Here is an 18702-nt window from a genome sequence, read left to right as displayed (position 1 = left end):
TGCACATATATAAGTTGACGCTGAACGGGTTCATCAAACAGACACAGAGGCAGTGGAAGATCTTATAACGGTCAAGAGCAACCCAGCACACAGTCACATGTACAAAGCATTGTTGCCATGCCTAGTCTAGTTGCATCACAACCAAGGGAACTGCAGCACTTCAACATGGACACTGACAGCAAGAAGAAAGACAGGTAAATATTTTTTAATAACTGATGTACTTTGTTACTGCTAATCAAGGTTTTAGTATAAGAAGAGCATGTTAGTAAAATATTTTTTTAATTTTTTTGTGGTTAACAGGGGAGGAAACCTGAAATCTCGGCTTAGATCGTCTCAAGCCTTTAACACTGAGGGGTAAGTGAAGAAAACCACACTGCTGGAAGCTGAACATGTAGTGTTGACGTACTTTTGATCTATGTGAGTAACACTGCACCCCTCCTTTGCAGGCTTTCTTTCGAGGAGATGTCCCAGTGGTCACAGTCACTAGAGAGACTTCTATCATCCAAATGTAAGTTAATTATTCTCTTAATGAAGTTTCAAAGTTTGTATTCTTCACCAACACTGGCTAACTGATGTTAATTTTTTTTGCTTTCTGTTTAGATGGCATGAAGATATTCCAGGCCTTCTTAAAGTCAGAGTTCAGTGACGAGAACATTGAGTTTTGGCTGATGTGCGAGGACTACAAGAAGATCAAGTCTTCCTTCAGGATGTCGTCCAAAGCCAAAAAAATATTCAAACGCTACATTCAAGCTGAGGCTGCAAGAGAGGTATGCACAGAGGTTTCTTATAATGCAGAATGCATTTTTTACAGAATACATATCATCTCTGCCACTATTTAAGTATTTATCAAAATTATTTTTACTTTGCTTCCAGATCAACATTGATCACAAGACCAGAGACTCGATCAGACGGAACATTAAAGCGCCCACCACAGTGTGCTTTGACGATGCCCAGAGGATCGTCTACGGGTTAATGGAGCGGGACTCTTACCCACGTTTCCTCAGGTCTGACATCTATCAAGCTCTACTGGACTCCACGTCAGAATCAGTGAAGATGTAAAGAAAACAGACATTGTGTTTGTAGACACTGAGCTGGCAAGCTGAGCCCAATGCTGGACTACCTGAGAAATACTGTGATGTGTCTCTCCTGGGACAACTTGTGGTGATTCTTTACCGCCAAAAGCACCAAAGACTTTCAACTTTCATTTTCAGTACATTCATGTCTTCCTTCTGAGTTTGAGATGGCATGCTTTGGGGTTGGCCATGCACTGCGTAACAAAGGATAAGTCACCTCAGTTGTAGAAAAAAAAAAGCTGAAGAGGGTTTGTTCAAAATGGCTACAGTTATATGAATAAACAGTAGATGCTGTGATAGCCGCTGTAAAGCAAAAGACTTTCCAGAGATGCCACGATTATGTCGTGAAAACGCTGGGGACTTTCTGTGAGACACAGCAGGAACTGTATGTGGTGCAAACAACACCTTCCACCCAACATGCGAGTGCATGAGCTGGTATCTACATTTGCACAACATAAATTTATTGCTATCTCACTAAAGCAGTAGAAAAGTAGACGCTCTCCAGATGTGGATTTTTATGCATTTAGAAGTTTCACATTACGACATTAGTGCTGTCATACTGAAATAACTTGTTATAAGCTATATGTTGAAAATATTTGTGAATATTAAGATGGAATTGTAAATATTTAATAAACGAAACATTACATTTGCATTGAAATGGATTTAAAGCAAATTATTTTAAATGCACACCGCCACAATGACTAAAATCTAGTCTGCACATCTAGACAGACAGCCACAAACGAGGTCAGGTACCTGTCAATCTTTAGATACACACCAGACTTCTTGAAGCAACTAGGTCATCAATTCATTCATTCATTTTTTTCATTTGTTCACATATTTACTCACGGTTATAGCTGTTTCGTTCAGTCTATGTGCTAAACTTAGCTAAACGACTACTGGAGAAACCATATTTACTATATTTGAGTGGGGTATCAATCTACTGATCTAACTCTCAGTATGTGTTTTTCTTAAAATGTTTCTGTTTAACACTTAACATACATATTCCCCCTCTTTATTTCCCTTAAACAGTCTTAGTTTATTTGACACCTATCACATATATTAGGTATCAGCTTGTTTCCGCTCCTTATTAAAGCTATAATATAAGGTGTTTACACCACAAGTGCCAGGGTCAAATTGAGGACTTTGACTGACATTCTGCCATGTTGAAATATTTAAGATGTTTCACATAATTGTATGCATGTTTCAGCACTTAGCTTAGAGCTAGAAGATAAAGATAAGATAAAAAAAATTCTCTGGGTTGAAACTGTGTTTGGGTGCACAGAATGAGGTCGTACTGCAGATCAGCAAGGTTTACAGGGTTAACAACTGGGACCTCAGCAACGGCATCGTAATAAGATGTATTATGCTTCCACCTACACAGTATCTGCTCCTACAACAGCCTTCATGTGTCACTTGGCTTTTCATATGCTTTTGAATGTATTTCAAGCACTTCCTGCAATTCATTCAGCCTTTGTTTTACCATTCAGTCTTACATCGATCAGTATAGCAATCAGACATTACCGTCATAAATCGTTGACAATGAAGCAGAAGGGTTTTAAAACCGAAACTGCATTTATATCACCAGAAAAAGCACAGAAAAGGAAGTTTATCTGTGGGAACACAACGAGTATCACTCTTTTAAAGGTTACAGAAATTAGGAAGGAGTGTCAAGGCCTAACTGCTCTACCACATCCTCTTTTAATCTCACTCGTGAATCCTTGCGTTTGTGCAAGCACACACAAAGGCTGATTCATATTCATAGTAATAATGCCTCTGAAACTCTTTCCTGCTTTTAGAGAGTAATAAAAAAGAAAAAGAAAACAGTATAAAAACACCACTGTAATTTTGTGTTTTTGCCAGAAGAGCTTCCAGCAGAAAGGAAACTGTTTTTTTTCTCCACACGTAGCTGTTTAATCTGATGCAGCTGAGGTATTAAATTGACGTGAATGCGCTTTTGCCTGTCTGGTCATCATTTCCTTATTTTCACATCAGCTTATTAGTACCATGATCATCCTGCGATAGATTAGTCATATGACCATGAGAAGACAAATGAGGTTACATCTAAGAGACAGGATGTTTGAGTTGTCACGCAATACAAGTCACTGATAAGACCACTACACTACATATGAAACTGAAATTCTTCTTTGAAAATCATAGGTTTAGTTACCATGATGTGTGTCATGAGACAGAAGTCATTCTTTTAGAACGACATGGGCTGTATACACTGAGGTCACAGGATTACTGTGTAGCAACGGTAACCAGTAGTTTAAAAAAAACCCAATATGTCCACCTGGGGTAGCACTGGAGGAAAAGTTAGGGGATCACCAAAGTTGGTTTAATTTATCCTCTGGGCACCATGAATGTCCATCATTGTAATCCATCCAGTTGTGATATTTCAGAGGTGGGCCAACCAAGATTGTGTCCACGCAGCCATGCTGCTATGGTAAAAATGAAAAAACAATGTGCGCTTTCCATATTTTAATTTTCTGTTTAAACTGACAGCAGGGTAGACTGCATTCAAATACATTAGTGTGTTAAGTGTTGTGAATACAGGGTTGATTACAGATTCACTGATTCAGTGTCCTTTATACATCTAACTATACCTAAAACTAACCAAACCTTAACCAAAGTGGTTTAATATTAGAAATCGGTTGTTAAATCTCAACTAATAGGCTAATAAGTTGAAATGTTACAAATACTCTATCCAAATAATGCATTACTAAATTCAGTATCAGGGCTATAATTAGGTCAAAATTTATCCCAGCATGCATCATATGGCAGACGGGGAAAGAAAAACAACCTGAATGCACTTGAGAGGAACAAACCCAACATTAACCTAACAATCTACCTGTGCTGATATAAATTCTAAATGGAAAGTTGTAAAACCAGCCGTGTATTTGGCTGCCAGGTCTATATTATGTAAAACTAATATGTGATCAAAATTATGCCTCAGTGACTATGTTTAGAGCTTATTATGCAAATGTAATATCTATAATATGATAGGGGTTATAAAACTGCTTAGTTTAGAATCACACCGTTTTATATACTGCAAAGTTTACTGAATTTGAGAGAGTCAGGTGAAGCTTAAAATGAACAAAGATGATGCTGACCCCTCTCAGACCTCTCCTTTCATTCATGCATCAAAATGTTTTATTGCAACAGGTTTTCTTACGTATTTTGGTCCCCTGTGGCCTAAATAAGTGTGACTGTGCTTATTCTGTAGGCTATTGTGTAACACTCACACGGCAGCAGACTGACTTTTCTCACCAACAACCTCAATAATAAACCATGCCCTACAAAACTCTCTCATTAACTGACATGGTCCCATTCTTTGTTTTTCATTAATTACCCCCATATTTGCACTTATTTTGAGAAAACGTTAGTGACTTAAATGACTTAAAGGTCCACTGTGTAAGATCTGTAGAGGCTCTATTAACAGAACATGGCACAATTTGAACATTATATTCATAACCAGGTTTTGAAAGTGTGAGCCTTTTATATCTACAGATGGCCAAGACTGGCCAAGCATTTCACACGGCAACCCTCCTCCTGTTACAAAATCTACTTCACTACAGGAAACAAAATCAATAACCTCCAAGGTAGCAATCTACACAGAAAAAATGACAAGTTACCCTAAACCTAACCTGGTCACAAACAATACAAATGTGAACACGCTAGCAGGCACCATCACTGCGTTCTGGGCTTGGTGTCAATGTCCTCTTCAGTTTCTTTGCTTATGTTATTATTTTCATAGAGGTTGTTAACCCACTTGCCCAGCGCCGGTTCTGGCACAACACTGGTTCAATCCCGTCTGCATTGCCCCGCCACCCTGTGCCTGACCCTTTTCCCAGTGGAACAAACACTAAGACTCCTTATGTGCTCTGAGCCCAGCTGACAAACTGAGCTAATATAAGCTAACAGCAACTATAGATCGCAGCGGTTTACTTTAATGTCCATCAGGAAACTCAGAGGGAACACACATTTTCTCCATAAAATATGATCCAATGTCACCAAATCAGTGAAATAGTTGGTGTGTGTGTGTCTGCACGTCTGCACAATCTCACTGACAGGAGACCTGGAGCACAAAGTTAGTGTAAGAACTGGTATATACGGAGCAAAAAGTGGGAATGACAATAATCAGTGTAGCATTAAAATGATTTGTTAATTAATGGTAGAAAGGTTAACACCATGTTTCTTTAAGGGTGCTGGAGCAGGTAAACTGCTTAAGACATTCGCAAACTCTCTCACAAACACATAAGCTTAACTTTATGGCTCACTTTTGGATGTGTAAGAAGTATGCAGTTTTTCCTCTCCTATTTACTTCCTGTTCAACACACACCACAGACTAATTCATGTCCTTGTTTCAGTGGCAAGTGAAATCTTGTCCAGACCGGTTTTTGTTTGGTTTGTGTGGTAGTATTTCAGTCACAATAACATTCTGTTCAACAGTTCATGTTCACATTCCATTCACTGCAAAGCCAACATCGACTCACTGATTGTGTTGAACTGTGAGAGTCAATTAAATGAACAGTCCCTCCACATGTATGTTTTAATCAGGAGTAATTGTCACTTTCAGAATCTTACACAGAGCTGTACATCATTACCCAAACAGTTATGGTTGGAGTTACTCAATTTCCTGAGTTTAGTGACCAAGACATTTTTAGCCCTGCTTGTGGCATGACTGTGGGCATGGAAATGTCATCTTTTATTTCCTACTATGAAATGTTTTCCCATGACATTTTGATAAAGACATTTTCTGAAGCCCATATTTAGGTCAAAGTTTAAATTTGTCCAAGACTTTGGTTAAAACATTCCCATCAACATCAACTGTACTTTGTGAGTGGTTAGGCACCAGCATGTTAGGACTGTGAGCATATTAGTATGCTGACATGCTTGCTGACATCATTGGCATTGTAATAATGTTATTATTCATTACAGTAGTTACTTCCAAAATGAATTTAAAAAAGGATCACAATTGCTTTGTCTCTATTCCCATACCTAATGTACGTATGTCCTTCACCCGTACATCCTTTAAGAAAAACACATATTCCTAACATATTAAATTAAACTACTACAAAACTAAACTACAAAAATGAAATGTGGGGAAAACAAAAGGAGCTGGTTGATTTATCTCTGAGCAATCTGCATGTTTGCACTCAGTTTATCATGTATTTACTTCCTTTCTCTCAATATTAATACAACTGTGAAGTGTCTCCAAATCTCAGCCTATAATCTCTGTTATTTTTAGGTCTTATTAAATCTAAAAGACATTAATTGGATTCCTTATCCTATGAGTTATTATCCATTTTGCACTTGTTTGGTTATTTGCTGAAATGCTGCTAGTCTTAAATTCTAAAGATGTTCTTATCATAGTGGTGACAGGAGTAATTTCTCTGGCCCCAATGTGACTGACATATAAAATCCAGAAATTAGCTCCTTAGGTCCTGTGTCGATACATACCGCTAAATCTTATGGGGGTTTTTTTTCTATTTCAAGTCATGCTAACACAATATTTAAAACAGGTTCCAGTTGTACTGTATATTTAAATATACTGTACTCTATCTGTCATTTAAATTATCAAAAAAGAAAGAACAAAAAATACAGGAAGGACAATTGTACTGTAACATCAGAGTTTCTACTGCTGATATTGAATTGTCCTTTACAAACAGATTTTAGATCTCAACTTCTGATGTTCCACTGGCAAAAAGACACACAGAAAGAGCAGCATACAAAAAGCAAAACTGCTAAAAGAAACTTGTGACTTCTTGACCTGTGACTAAGAATATCACAGACATGAATGGTGAGCTAAATAACATAGAGACTAAATGCCTTTCATCAGACTATGACGCAAGGCATTTAACTGAAGAATGCAATGGGGGTTGTGATACATTAGGGAAGAACACAAGGTTTGACGTACTTTGAGCATGCATGTGGTTCATTCTAATAATATAACAATGAGGCATTATGCCAACAGAGGTTAAAAATAGCAGGAAAAAACAAGGGCGGAAAAAGATTTGAGACCTGTAACTCGAGGAGGAATGCTGTCTTGACATCACAGATGGATTTCACTCTGGTTTTGAGCCATCCATAAGAAGAGATAGTTATGAGTGTGGCTGCGAGGTTAGAAATCTAAGGGAAAATCTTCAGGATCATGCTTACTGAGAGATACTGTCAAATTACAAATCACAGATTAGGAGTATATTTCAACTTCAGCAATAAATGAGACCCTTAGGACAGCTCTGGACCTCCAGGACACAAAGAGAATGTAAGTACTCATGTCTCATTTGCAATTCAATAAGATTTATTTTGAAACCTATTTGCTTTATGCACACGGGACGGACTTTCTTAGTATTATCTTCTCTTGTAGACATAATAGTATGGAAACATGGAAATCCAGAATACACAACTTCATCCAGAGTCCATTACCCCAACGGAAAATCAACAGGTGCTTCTTTTTTTATTTTTATTTTATCATACTGAATATTAATATTGTGCTGGGTAACATTTTCTTTGAAGTATGAACAAATCTATAAAGCTTCCATTTTCTCCCTCTGCAGACAAGAAACAAGTGAAACAAGCTTAATAGGCGAATCTCTTGAGACACTCCTTTCCCAGAAACGTAATTTTCCTCTGCTTTCAAGAAATACAAAACTAATATCATGGTTGATTACTGTTTTATTTATAATAAAGTTATGTTCCCTTGTGTTAAAGGTGGACAAAGAATATTTCGGGACTTTCTCAAATCGGAGTTCTGTGAGGAAAATCTGGACTTCTGGCTCGCCTGTCAAGAGTACAAATCCTTTGACACCCCAGCAGAGCTAATACAGAGAGCAGCAAGTATTTATGAGGAGTTTATCAGGGCTGACGCTCCCAAAGAGGTAAAAACAAACTCTGTTGTTCTATTGCTGAATAAAAAGGGGACAACATTTGTGTTGCAAAATGTGCTCAAACTAAAATATAAGACAAGCATAAGAAATATTTTGTTTGCACATGAATATTCAATGAATGCGTTTACTGCAAGAGTGACCACAAGATTCAGGTAGTTAAAAAAAAAACAGTGACCTGTATAATTTACTATAAATCAACCACAGCCAGCATTTGAAATAGTTACATTCCTGTAGTAATGATGCAGGTGCCACATACTTATTTTAGCCGTGTATTGCTTCACATCTATTTGCAGGTAAATCTAGATTTCTACACAAGAGAGATCATCAGCCAGAGTATCCAGCATCCAAGTCCATCATGTTTTGTTGTGGCACAGAGGAAAATCTACAGCCTGATGGAGAATGACTCCTTCCCACGCTTCATTCAATCTGAGCAATACAAAGTCCTATTTATTGCAGCTTCTAAGCCAAGAGGCCTTGGGAAGCATAGAAAGGCCTTGAGGATAAAGAGCACTGGAGATCTAATACAGCATGATTCAAAACCAATCATTCTGCAGAGTGAGCTATCTTTGCATCTTGCATGTTGATGGTGAAAAGCGTTGCACAGTCACAGGCTCAGGAACTACTGTTGACAGACACTGAAAGCACTTCCCCTTTCCTCAGAATGTCAGTTCAAAAACATAACATCTGACAAGACTGAAAGCTGGGGCTGTGCAACGGATACTGCAGGTGGTGCCATCTGATGTACAGTGAACATGGTACATAACCAAAAAGTAAAACTGTGGCTGAGACAGCCAGTGTACAGAATGTAAATTTTAATATTTATGGTTCTCTGCCAGTGAAATGCACTTGACTGGTGACTGCTGTATTTTGCATCGTTTGCAAATGAATGATATTTATAAAAAAATGTAAATGATTCTGCATGTATGCCTTATAAAGCAACGCAATATACAGACTTTATTTTGTGGTACTATCTGTGTTTGCGTAGGTGTTGTAAATGATACATCCTGTGCACAGTTGATGTGCTACTGCCACCCAATGGTGACTGGGAAAACTTACAAGCAAAAATATCAATAGTTGCAGAAAAACAGGTTGTGTGCTATAACTAGAAAAATACTATCCATCACAATGATAATGATTTGTTTGATTTGCTTTATTTGTGTAGGCTGGGTGATTATTTATGAACTCATTAACTGTTCTTCACACTTTGTCTGACACTCGCTGTGATACTAAATGAAAGTAGGTTTAATCTCAACTGCAATATTGTTCTCACCACAAATAAACAAGCTATGTGAAAGAACCTTTCCTCGGTTTCAGTCAATTTGAAGTGCTGAAATAAGCTCAATTAAGTCTTTCCCTTATTTGTCAGGTTCTTATTTCACACAAGAAAACAGTCAAATTGGTGATTCTGTTATTACTTATGTTGTGTTTTAATTAGATTGTGTGCAGTAACTGTAACACTAATCACTCATTTGTTGTAAAAAAAAAAAAAAAAACTAAATTACAGAGGCAATTTTGACAAGCTGTCTCAGCTCAAGACCAAAATAATGTTGCTTTTTCCACAGCAGACATTTTGACTTGTCTCAGTAACAGAACAGGTGTTTCTAATAACATTAATGATGGCTCTATTCCAGTCAAGTGTCCGTGTCACAGTGAGCCAGCGTGCACAATACCATGACTCTAAAACTAATTCAGCCATCATTCATTTTATTACAGCTCACACCTGTTCTCTTCCTTCTGTGACAGGTCAAGTTATACTCCTTACAAACCGCCTATTGGTGGACACATTCGGGCTCCACTATATGTAAAAGTGGAAGAGACATTTACAGGATGAATACCAAAGTCCAAACATTACATGTTTTACATGGTGTCAGAGACCAAATAGTCTTTATACCGGGCAGTGTTTCAGCAACCATCATCATTATCTTCCTTCCTAGCCTGCTCCAATGTTCTGTGCCACTGGCGTTCCCAATTTGATTAGGGAAATCATAGTTTAAAAAAACTGGCAGCAGCAAGAGAAGAAGGTGCAGGTAAAAAGGGAAGAAACAAGGAGATGAAGGCATACACACATTAGACTAGAATGTAGCAGAGATGTATGTACATGTATAACTCTGACTGCCCGTGGCCACCATGGTTTGGGTTTCAGTGGTGGATAGTAACTCCATAACTCAGCATTTACTTGAGTGCAATTTTACTTTAGCCAAGAATATTCAGTTGAAGCTGCTTCATACTTGTACTTTAGGGCTTTTCATCGGAAAATATTGTATTTTAGTTTGCAAAGTATGCACAAACATATAGTAATAAATATTTCTACTTCAGTCAGTATTGGGTATACTGTCTGATGCACGGCATCCAGTCTGCAAGCTGATTTGTTTTTCCTTGGATGGCAAAGGCATGACATGGTTGTCCAGTTTTCATGAGTGGATGGAGTAAGAAATAAGTAATACTTTACTAAAAATGTATAATTATATAGTTGTCTCACCTGTAGGCCAGTGTTTATTGTAAAATCTGCACCTCCTCTGTGGCTAACGTTAATTTCATAATGACCTTTACTTCTTGAAGTCAAGCAGCAGAAGTTAAGTGTGCAAATATTACTTACACATTTTAAGGTGAATATGTAAGAGTAGCTTTATATGTAGGGCATTAATTCTTTGTTGGACAGGTCGATTTAAAATTATTAAAAATAAATACCCACTTCTCCAGGCACCACTACACCACTGCATGCAGTCATCATGTACTTTATGATTGTTGTAAACTGCACCGCAACAAAACAGGAAAGCAGCTGGAGTCCCCCTCATGTACACTGTTGCCCATAAAGTTGGAATAAAATATTAATATTTCTTCTCATGAAATGATGACAATGTGATGTATTCTTGATAAAGTGCATGTTCTCAAAACTTTATTCACCAGTCTCTTCCAAACATATTACAGTGATGATCAAACCACATCAGTTAACCTAATGTGTATAAATAGCCCAGACAGCAAAAATCTTTTGGCTTCGCTTTGGCCCAAATCTGGCTTGCATTTTGGCAAGCTTATGGCTGGATGTCTGGGCCATAAATGGCCCAAATTAGGAAAGCCAAAGTCATACCAAAAGGGAGCCAAAATTCACCCAAAACAAATTGTGGACTTCCAAAATATAGCCATAAATGTCCCAGAAGAGCCCCAAATCAGCTGTTTCCACTTCTGGCATGCCATAAACATGCCTTAACTCAGCCATATACTGTATTGCTGGCGCCTCCTTATCTATTATGGATAACCCTAATCATACCACAGTTAAGACAAAAGGATTTCTTAATGCCAAAAGAAAGCCAAAAATTACAAATGCATGCCATAATAATACAGCCAAATTATTTGCTATCTGGGAGGAATAATAATAATTTTTTTGTGAATTTGAAGGCTCCATCATTTATTTAACCTATATTATGCATTGTGGGTCTTTGCTTTTAACAGTTCATGTACATTTTGTTGGTAATACTTTAGGCTACTTTTAATAGTGAATTAATACATTTTACTCCAAGTAGTAGTAGTAGTAGTGTGCCTGATGGTACTCTGTTTCCCATCATCCATCGCGGGCCCGCCCCTCGTTATGCCGCTGACGGACAGAGGGGAGGCCTCTCTCCATCTCGCTAACCTTACATCAAAAACTTGAACACTGTGCACGTATCTCGGTGGTAAGTTCACGCAGCGTCACATATGTCGTGTGATTGTTTAACGCAATGTTTTCATTAGCGAACAGTGTACAGCTGACAGTTTGGTTCAGGTTAGCGTAGCTCGGTCGCTGCCCATCCCAGACGAGCTGCATCAAGCCGCTTAGCCCAGCTCCGCACACCGGTGTCCGGCTAGGACCAGGCTCAGATGTGGGTGACTTTATAGTGAGTGGTCAGAGGAGACCGGATGGCGGACACTCCTGTACGGATGCAGCTGGGAAACATGAGGAGTGAGCTGCGGACTTTCTCCTTCATAACCAGCAAGATACATAATTATCATGAGTGTATGTGTTTATATATATAGGTGGAGAAAGCTAACGTTATTAAACTTCACAATGCCTTTATTTTCTGCCTTAACTAAGTTAGCGGTGACGCTAGCTTCAGGTTGACTGGCTGGTTTAGGAGTAACTCGGTGTGACTTGTGTTTGTGTCATGTGTATCATCATGTCCTGTAATCGGCTTTAAGTTATTTCTGTCGGCGCACTGAGTAAGTAATGCTGCTAAGTCAGTGTTATCTTCATGGAGGCTCTCTGTCTGCTCATTGACCTCCACAGAAGTTTGCACAAGTTGTACAATTTTGCAGCTTGGTCCTATCCCACCCCAGCATCAGGAGTGGGAAATGAACTCATGAAATGAAATCTGAGCAGTGATCCAGTCCACTGATTATTCTGATGTGTCACAAAGTTGTCCACTAAGTGAATCTAAAAAGTTTCCTTACACCACTTTCTGTTTTAGGCCTTCTCTAGCGTTACAATGGAGCCATCGGGAAGTACTACAATATCATCAAGCAACCACACCCTGAACTCAACAGGTGGCGGCTGCCCATGGGAGGTCAGCGACAAGACCAGACTGTGCCGCTTCCTCTGCTATGGCTCTGAAGGAGATTTATACACTGCCAGAGAGGAGGGTCACGTCAGCATGGAGAGCGCCGGAGCTCTGCTCTCCCTGCTGCAGGAGGGTCGAGGTACTGAAGTGGTGGAGGAGATCAAAAGGTTCACACAGGATGGGCGAGCTGTCAGACTAGACCCTGCCTTTTTTGCTTTAGCTATGTGCTCCCAGCACTCAGAGCTGAAGACCAGACAGGCAGCTTTTAAAGCTTTGAAGGAAGTTTGCCGGGACCCTGCACACCTGTTTTCTTTCATCCAGACCAAGAAGGAATTAAAAGAGGGGATGAAGTGCGGGATTTGGGGACGCGCCCTGAGGAAAGCAGTGTCTGACTGGTACAATGAGCAAGATGCCATGAGTCTGGCTGCGGCTGTGACCAAATGTAAACAGAGAGAGGGATGGTCGCACCAGGATCTGCTCAGGCTCTCTCACACCAAACCAGCCAATGAAGGTGAGTTTACACAGACCCACATTGCACACAGCTGTTTAGAGGGAATGGCCCGAAGCTATAATTCACCTCATTACAATATCCTGGCCTTCTGGTGTTTGTTTTTCAGATTTTTAGTAAAACTTTAGGTATTCATTAAATGCAGATCGTTGTTTGTAGAAAGAAGTATGCTGTTGTTCAGTGTCTTTAAATGTTGAAATGTTGGAAGTGACCCTGTAATGACTATCAGGTTACTGTGGTATTTTCAAGTAAAGTTAAATACCACTTAGGCTGAGTTTACCAAGTGTTTAAAAAGTCATGTAATGTTGGAAGGGAACATGCCTCAGAAGTCATGGTGAGAAACAGCGATAGACACAAAAGTACTTAGCATTACAAGCCCCAGCCTTAGAAATGGCCAGTTAAATTAATAAACATAACATGATAACAAAAGCATGATTTTCATTTTCATTATTTACAGATTTGGTGTCATTAGAAGCTTCTATTATTCTCATAACCCCCCCAAATAAAATCGAACAACAAAATCTTCAATTTGAATAAATAAATTCATCCGATTAAATGAGTTCGTCTTTTCCCATCAAGTCGACTTTTTTAACATAACGAACATAACCCCATCAGCGAGTCACAATGAATACATGTAGGCGGCAGGCTAATCCAAAATGTGCATAAAATAATGATGAAATAATAATCACGCCCTCAGGCTAATGGCTTATGATGACTTAAGCCATTCATTATCATAGTGTTAGAGCTGAAATGGATTTTTGTGCTCATATAATTGTAATTTACTGAGCTGTTAGAGTAATGCTAGATCGCCCTGTTAATACAGGTCTGTGTCTCCCTTTGTGTGCAGCAAGAAGGAGAGAGACTTGTTTTCTGACCTCAGCAAACATGCCCTTGAAAGGCAACCAAATGGATTGAAGCAAAATATCTTGTGAGATAAAAACACGGCCTGAAAATCTTCCTTTAATACACTTTGACTTAGACTACTCTGGAATAATCGGAAATGTTTGAATCACACGAGTCGGAAACAATCCTGCACTGCCACTGTTGGAATGTAACTCTGAGAGTGTAATATTAATGAAACCTAATGTTTATCTGCAACTGTGCTGAAATACCAGGTTTGAACAGGATGAATAGACGTGCAAGAAAAAGCTGAAGCATTTGAATGTTGATTTAAAAAATGTTAACATTCACATAATGAACCAGTATTCTATTACAAAATAATGGTAGAGCCTTTGTAAATCTGTCCTTATTATTTTATTATTATTGTTTCAATCCTGAGTTATGACTTCAATAAATATAACAGTCATACCTTTTTGTGTTTCCAGCAATTGCCTTGATCAGCAAATATGTAACAAAAGGATGGAAAGACGTCCAGGCTGCTTACTCAGACAAAGAGAACTCAGAAGAGGTTGTCAAAGTGCTTTCGTATCTCGAGGTGGTGGAGAAGGTCAAGCACAGTTGTGATGAAACAGAGGTCATCAATTTAATAGAGGAACACAAACTGGAGAGGGAACAGCTACTGACAGACCACCTGAAGTCCAAACAGGTGAGTGTTTTTTTTTTCAGAGCCACTGTCATCATCAAAATCATGTTACAGATCAACAAAACTGTATAATCCATGAATGGTAATTAGCCAGCTGCAAAACAGCATTCAGTTGGGTATTTTGTAAATAACTTTTATGAATCAATATGCTGGGAAATGTGCCTTTCTGGATACATTAACAACTGCATTTCCCTGCAGACACGGAAGCAATAACGATTGTTCTGAGTCTGATATGAGCACATGTGTTTTTATTTTTTTCTGGAGGTATGGAGAGCTTTGTTGAAGGAAATGCCTCTCCAATCATTGCTAAGGATCTTGGGTAAAATGACGTCAAACAAAATTCTTGAATCGGGGAGTTCGGAAACAAAAGCTGTCTGTGACAGAATCCAGAGTGAGACGACACTAAAGAAAGTAGGACCCACAGATCTCCCTCATTAATTACAGCTGTGTTTTTAATTAAACCTGAGTCGGCGTTTGAAAGTAGTCCATGTCTGTCTTGAAATCGCCAGGCAAAGATTCACCCTTTCAGCCTACTCCTGTCTTCTGAAAACTACAAACGGGGCCAAGGCTATCAGGGTAAAACAAAATGGGAACCAGACAGCAGCATCCTCAAGGCAATGGACTCTGCCTTTTACAAGAGTTTTATGGTGAGTTCTTTTCATTATCACAGCTTCTCACAGACCCTCAAAGAAGACAGCAACCTGTAGCGTTAGCTGTCACTTAACCTCTCGCACTGTTGCTATCTGTCCTCAGCATGTGGAGCCCGTGGGTAAACGCTTCCTAGTGGCAGTAGATGTGAGCACATCACTGAGCAGCATTGTCCCGGGGACGTCAGTCAGCACTGCTGTTGCTGCTGCAGCTATTACCATGGTAAGATAATACCAGAGCAAGAAAGCGACACAGAGTGCGGTTAATTGTTGCTCCAGTCGGAACAGCTGCGTCTGTAAGCAGGGCTCAGGCCGATCCTTCTTTGGAGGAAAGCCTGGGTCAAGAAACTGGTCTGTTTATACATACTGTGAATTCCTGCGACATTCCTTCAGCGTTGCGATTATCTTAGTCCACAGGCCCTCCAGGATGTATTAGCTGCCATCATGACGACGATTCTCAGATTTGCAGAGAGAGGTGTGATACTTGTAGCATGTGGAGCTGTCTTTGTTTTGCAGCAATTGTGTGTGAGTGTGTGCATATTTTAAAAGTGACATCACGCTTTTTCTTTTCACCTGTCTGTGTCTGGCACAGATTTTTGCAAGGACAGAGGCAGACACGCATGTGTTGGCCTACTCTGAAGGAGCTTTGGTTCCGTGCTCCGTCTCTGCTGACATGACTCTCGCGCAAGCAACGGTTGAACTTGTTAAGGTAAGGCATGTCACAGTGTCAAAGAATCAGAAATGAATCACAGTAACCGATCCGTATACTGTGAGGATTTCACAACTATCTCTCTCTTTCTGACCTTTCCACCACGTGTTCCAGATCCCAGGTGGGAGCACAGACTGCACACTTCCCATCACATGGGCCACAGAGAATGGGAAAGCAGTGGACGTGTTCATCATTTTGACCAACAACCCGTTATGGACGTTTACTGCCAGCCCAGTGGAGTCTCTAAAGAAGCATAGACAAGTACGTTTATCCATTCATGTCTGCTTGTGGAGGGCGTTTGATCGAACAGTATCCTGTGATTGTTTTAGAAAGCAGGCTCCCACAAACAGCAGGTAGAATTCATCTGATGGCCGCAGACAGAGAATGGGATGAGGTTCCCTTTCACATTTATGTTAAAGCGTACTGCGCTCTCAATTTCCAGTACACAGTTATAAATTATGTTCATGTTGTGTTAAATTGACACTTCCTAATAGAGATGTGTGAGTGCACAATCCATTTTCTGTAATCACATGACAGTCACTGAAAGCACATGCTTGCTCAGCCCTACAAACTATAACTGGGATGTGAATCTACTAAAAGATTCCCAACACTGTCATCTGCTCCCTTTCCAATTTTGTCTGTCACTTTAATAAATAAATAAATATATAATACACACCAACACACACACACACCCACACACACCCACCACACAACACACACAAGCTTTTTACTAAAACAGTTTTTTTGTATTTTGTATTTTCTCAACAGATATCAGGAGCCAATTCCAAGTTGGTGATGTGTGGACTGACTTCCATTGGGCATGCCATTGCAGACACAGAAGACAGGGGTTTACTGAGCATTTGTGGCTTTGACCTCGGAGCTCTGAGCGTCATTCGTAACCTTGCTCAGGATCGGATCTGATAAAGTATTGGGGACTGTTTTTGAATCATGTGGTTTAGAGTTCAAAAAGAAGGCACAAAGTGGACCAGCATGGCTCACTTCGTACGTAAAGTGCCCTAAAACAGCACTAATCCAAAAGATGCTGACATTTACAATTCCAATTTCTCCTTTTTTGTATCATGTCACTTACAGATCAGTTGACAAAATGTCCAGCGGGCTGGACAGCACTCGAAATGTTATGTGCATATTTTTTTTTTCTGAAGGGTGAAAAGGAAGCGATAAGACATGATATGTGATTACATATCACGCTGTCAAGAATTTAAAGGCAAGCAGCACTCTGTATGAAGGGCTGTTTACAGCTTTGATGGTTCATGGTTAGACACTAACCCATTCAACAATAAATTCCACTAATTTAAAGCAAGATGCTGGCAAAGTAATAAAGTTACTGAGGAACGGTGAAATAGTCAGAATGTTAGATGCTTAGTGCAACTGTATGTTTATTTTATGGGGTTTTATTATAGTTTATAGTATGTATCTGGATTGATTTTAGCAGGTTTGATGTGATGGTAGCAGCAGTTTAAATTTGAGAGCCTCTCCTTCTGTTTTCTGTAGCATGATTATACATTTTTAACAGGTAGACGTAAGAGATGAATTAAAACAAAGCACCAAAAGCTGAAAAATTGCAATGTATTCTGTTGACTTTTCAAATTCTTTGATTTATTTGGTCAGACATGATTTTGTTTAATACTAATATCAATATCTAGAATTCCATTCCAACTCTTGCCTTTAGCCTAGCTACTTTTTTTAGTTGTTGTATTAACATGTGGTTTTCCTACAAAGCTAGAGCTTTTGAAACTTTAAGTGTCTGTTCTACGCTTGTTGAATTTATGCTATAAAAGAAAATACCCTTGGTGCTCTTAAACGTGCTGATCCATTTTGGTGGAATATTTAGGATTTTCCTTTGTGAAATAATAATGCCAATGAGTGGGGACTGTAAGTCAGTTTACTGTAAGTTAGAGAAATGAAGTTCCCATTTTTTTTAGTCTGATTACAATTTGGATTTTACTGTGTTATTATATGTAGGAAGGACAAATCTATTTACAGTTGTTTACCAAGACTGAATATGCTAAAACATGTTTCCGTATTTTTTAAGTACGAATGTTTGTTATGCAAAAACTAACAGATTATTGCTACCTTCCTGGAATAAAATAAATTGAATGTACTTTTGTAAAGCATGTAACAGTAGATATTTAAAGTACACTGCTTTATATTCCCTCAAACGCAGGTTAAACACACACTCCTTACTTTTAGCATTAATGACCAATTCTTTTTGGTAAAATAGAAATGCTGTTTAAGTCAACGGCGATTGGTGTAACTACTGACAGCATTAACTAAAATTGTCACTCATTCATTCTATTCAATGAATCTGAAGAAAAATACAATATCTGACCATGTTACTGTGAAGGATCATGTGCCCACACATGCCGATGCTGTCAATTTCAGTGTTAAGACAAGGTCAAAACTCTATAAGCTAAAGTATTTGTATAGTATGACTGTTGATGCGATGTTTGTACTTGAAAGTCTGACATGAGAAATAATTATTATGAGGTATGGTAGTTCACAAGTGTTTTGCCACCATGATTAACTTCTTTCCCATCATATTGTGTGTTGTATCCATTTCGCTTAACATGACTGTAGTGGCAATGAAGAACCTAATAAACACTTTGCTGCTCGTGATGTAGTGTTGGTTTTCTATGTTACAAATAACTGTCTGGAACTTTATTGTGGGTCTATGACCTCTCGGTGTCCGTCCTGTTGAAGTGTCCTTACACAAGGCACTTGGGACTCTATCAGGTCCATGTCTGCTAGACGCGACCGACAACCTAGTCAAGTTTGACAACTA

General features: G+C 39.0%; 3 protein-coding genes across 6 annotated transcripts; all 3 read left to right on the top strand.

Annotated features, from left to right (window-relative positions):
• LOC104921265 (regulator of G-protein signaling 13) lies at nt 1–1731 on the top strand. Its single transcript, XM_010733746.3, has 5 exons — nt 1–194; nt 301–354; nt 447–508; nt 601–767; nt 874–1731. The coding sequence occupies exons 1-5, from the start codon at nt 118–120 to the stop codon at nt 1057–1059; spliced, it is 546 nt and encodes a 181-aa protein (XP_010732048.1). The 5' UTR covers nt 1–117; the 3' UTR covers nt 1060–1731.
• A 5336-nt stretch (nt 1732–7067) lies between these two features.
• LOC104921266 (regulator of G-protein signaling 21) lies at nt 7068–9454 on the top strand. Its single transcript, XM_010733747.3, has 5 exons — nt 7068–7338; nt 7441–7518; nt 7631–7692; nt 7785–7951; nt 8254–9454. The coding sequence occupies exons 2-5, from the start codon at nt 7451–7453 to the stop codon at nt 8542–8544; spliced, it is 588 nt and encodes a 195-aa protein (XP_010732049.1). The 5' UTR covers nt 7068–7338; nt 7441–7450; the 3' UTR covers nt 8545–9454.
• Nucleotides 9455–11504: 2050 nt separating this feature from the next.
• ro60 (Ro60, Y RNA binding protein) lies at nt 11505–18536 on the top strand. 4 transcript variants are annotated; one of them, XM_010733750.3, is made up of 9 exons: nt 11505–11631; nt 12403–13003; nt 14326–14546; nt 14808–14954; nt 15053–15190; nt 15297–15413; nt 15783–15899; nt 16014–16160; nt 16668–18536. In XM_010733750.3, the coding sequence occupies exons 2-9, from the start codon at nt 12421–12423 to the stop codon at nt 16818–16820; spliced, it is 1623 nt and encodes a 540-aa protein (XP_010732052.2). In that variant the 5' UTR covers nt 11505–11631; nt 12403–12420; the 3' UTR covers nt 16821–18536. The 4 variants fall into 4 exon arrangements, with proteins under 4 accessions (XP_010732052.2, XP_019128861.1, XP_010732050.2 ...); XM_019273316.2 differs by lacking the exon at nt 11505–11631 and adding an exon at nt 11640–11897; XM_010733748.3 differs by lacking the exon at nt 11505–11631 and adding an exon at nt 11640–11951.
• The last annotated feature ends 166 nt before the right edge of the window (nt 18537–18702 follow it).

Source organism: Larimichthys crocea, chromosome XII, assembly GCF_000972845.2.
Source record: "Larimichthys crocea isolate SSNF chromosome XII, L_crocea_2.0, whole genome shotgun sequence".
NCBI lineage: Eukaryota > Metazoa > Chordata > Actinopteri > Sciaenidae > Larimichthys > Larimichthys crocea.
The sequence above is the reverse complement of the archived record's forward strand: the minus strand, read 5'-3'. Positions and strand labels throughout refer to the sequence as shown.